Source organism: Cebus imitator, unplaced genomic scaffold (genome assembly GCF_001604975.1).
Source record: "Cebus imitator isolate Cc_AM_T3 unplaced genomic scaffold, Cebus_imitator-1.0 Scaffold188, whole genome shotgun sequence".
NCBI classification, from domain to species: Eukaryota; Metazoa; Chordata; class Mammalia; order Primates; family Cebidae; genus Cebus; species Cebus imitator.
The window spans coordinates 4,967,548-4,968,504 of record NW_016107503.1 but is presented as its reverse complement, the minus strand read 5'-3'; the positions used below and the strand labels follow the sequence as shown (position 1 = coordinate 4,968,504).

General features: G+C 46.2%; 1 protein-coding gene across 1 annotated transcript in view; it reads left to right on the top strand.

Annotated features, from left to right (window-relative positions):
• PIP5K1A (phosphatidylinositol-4-phosphate 5-kinase type 1 alpha) overlaps positions 1–957 on the top strand; it is a 54,657-nt gene that overhangs the window by 35,471 nt on the left and 18,229 nt on the right. The window contains 1 exon segment of the mRNA XM_037744901.1: positions 312–672. Coding sequence (XP_037600829.1) covers positions 312–672 — 361 coding nt within the window.

Genomic DNA, 957 nt, shown 5'->3' with positions numbered 1-957 from the left:
TTTGGATCCTCCTATTTGGCCTCCCAAAGTGCTGGGATTACAGGCTTGAGCCACCGCGCCCGGCCTAATTTTTGTATTTTTTTAGTAGAGACGGGGTTTCACCATATTGGCCAGGCTGGTCTCAAACTCCTGACCTCGTGATCTGCCCACCTCAGCCTCCCAAAGTGCTGAGATTACAGGTGTGAGCCACCGTGCCTGGCTGAAATAGACACATAGGGAAATTTTAAGCAAACATGATGTACTACAGGCAGACAGATTGTGTCTGAATCTCTTATAGGAGATAAGGGGAGGATGGGTGTAATTTTTGCCCTTGAGTTTCACTGAAAATCAGCTAAGTTGTTCTCCTACCTCTGTTTACTTTTGTGTTCTCAGAACCTCAACCAGAACCCTCGGACTTTGCTGCCTAAATTCTATGGACTATACTGTGTGCAGGCAGGTGGCAAGAACATTCGGATTGTGGTGATGAATAATCTTTTACCAAGATCAGTCAAAATGCATATCAAATATGACCTCAAAGGCTCAACCTACAAACGGCGGGCTTCCCAGAAAGAGCGAGAGAAGCCTCTTCCCACATTTAAAGACCTAGACTTCTTACAAGACATCCCTGATGGTCTTTTTTTGGATGCTGACATGTACAATGCCCTATGTAAGACCCTGCAGCGTGACTGTTTGGTGAGTTATTTAGACACCAAAAATCTCAGTTACTAAAACAGCTTGATTGTTCTTAGGCATTAAGTTTGTGGGAGATGGGACTCTGTTCCTTAGCACCATATGTCTCAGGCTGTATTTAAAATAACTTTTTTTTTTTTTGGACAGAGTTTCGCGCTTGTTACCCAGGCTGGAGTGCAATGGCGTGATCTCAGCTCACCGCAACCGCCGCCTTCTGGGTTCAGGCAATTCTCCTGCCTCAGCCTCCTGAGTAGCTGGGATTACAGGCACGCGCCACCATGCCCAGCT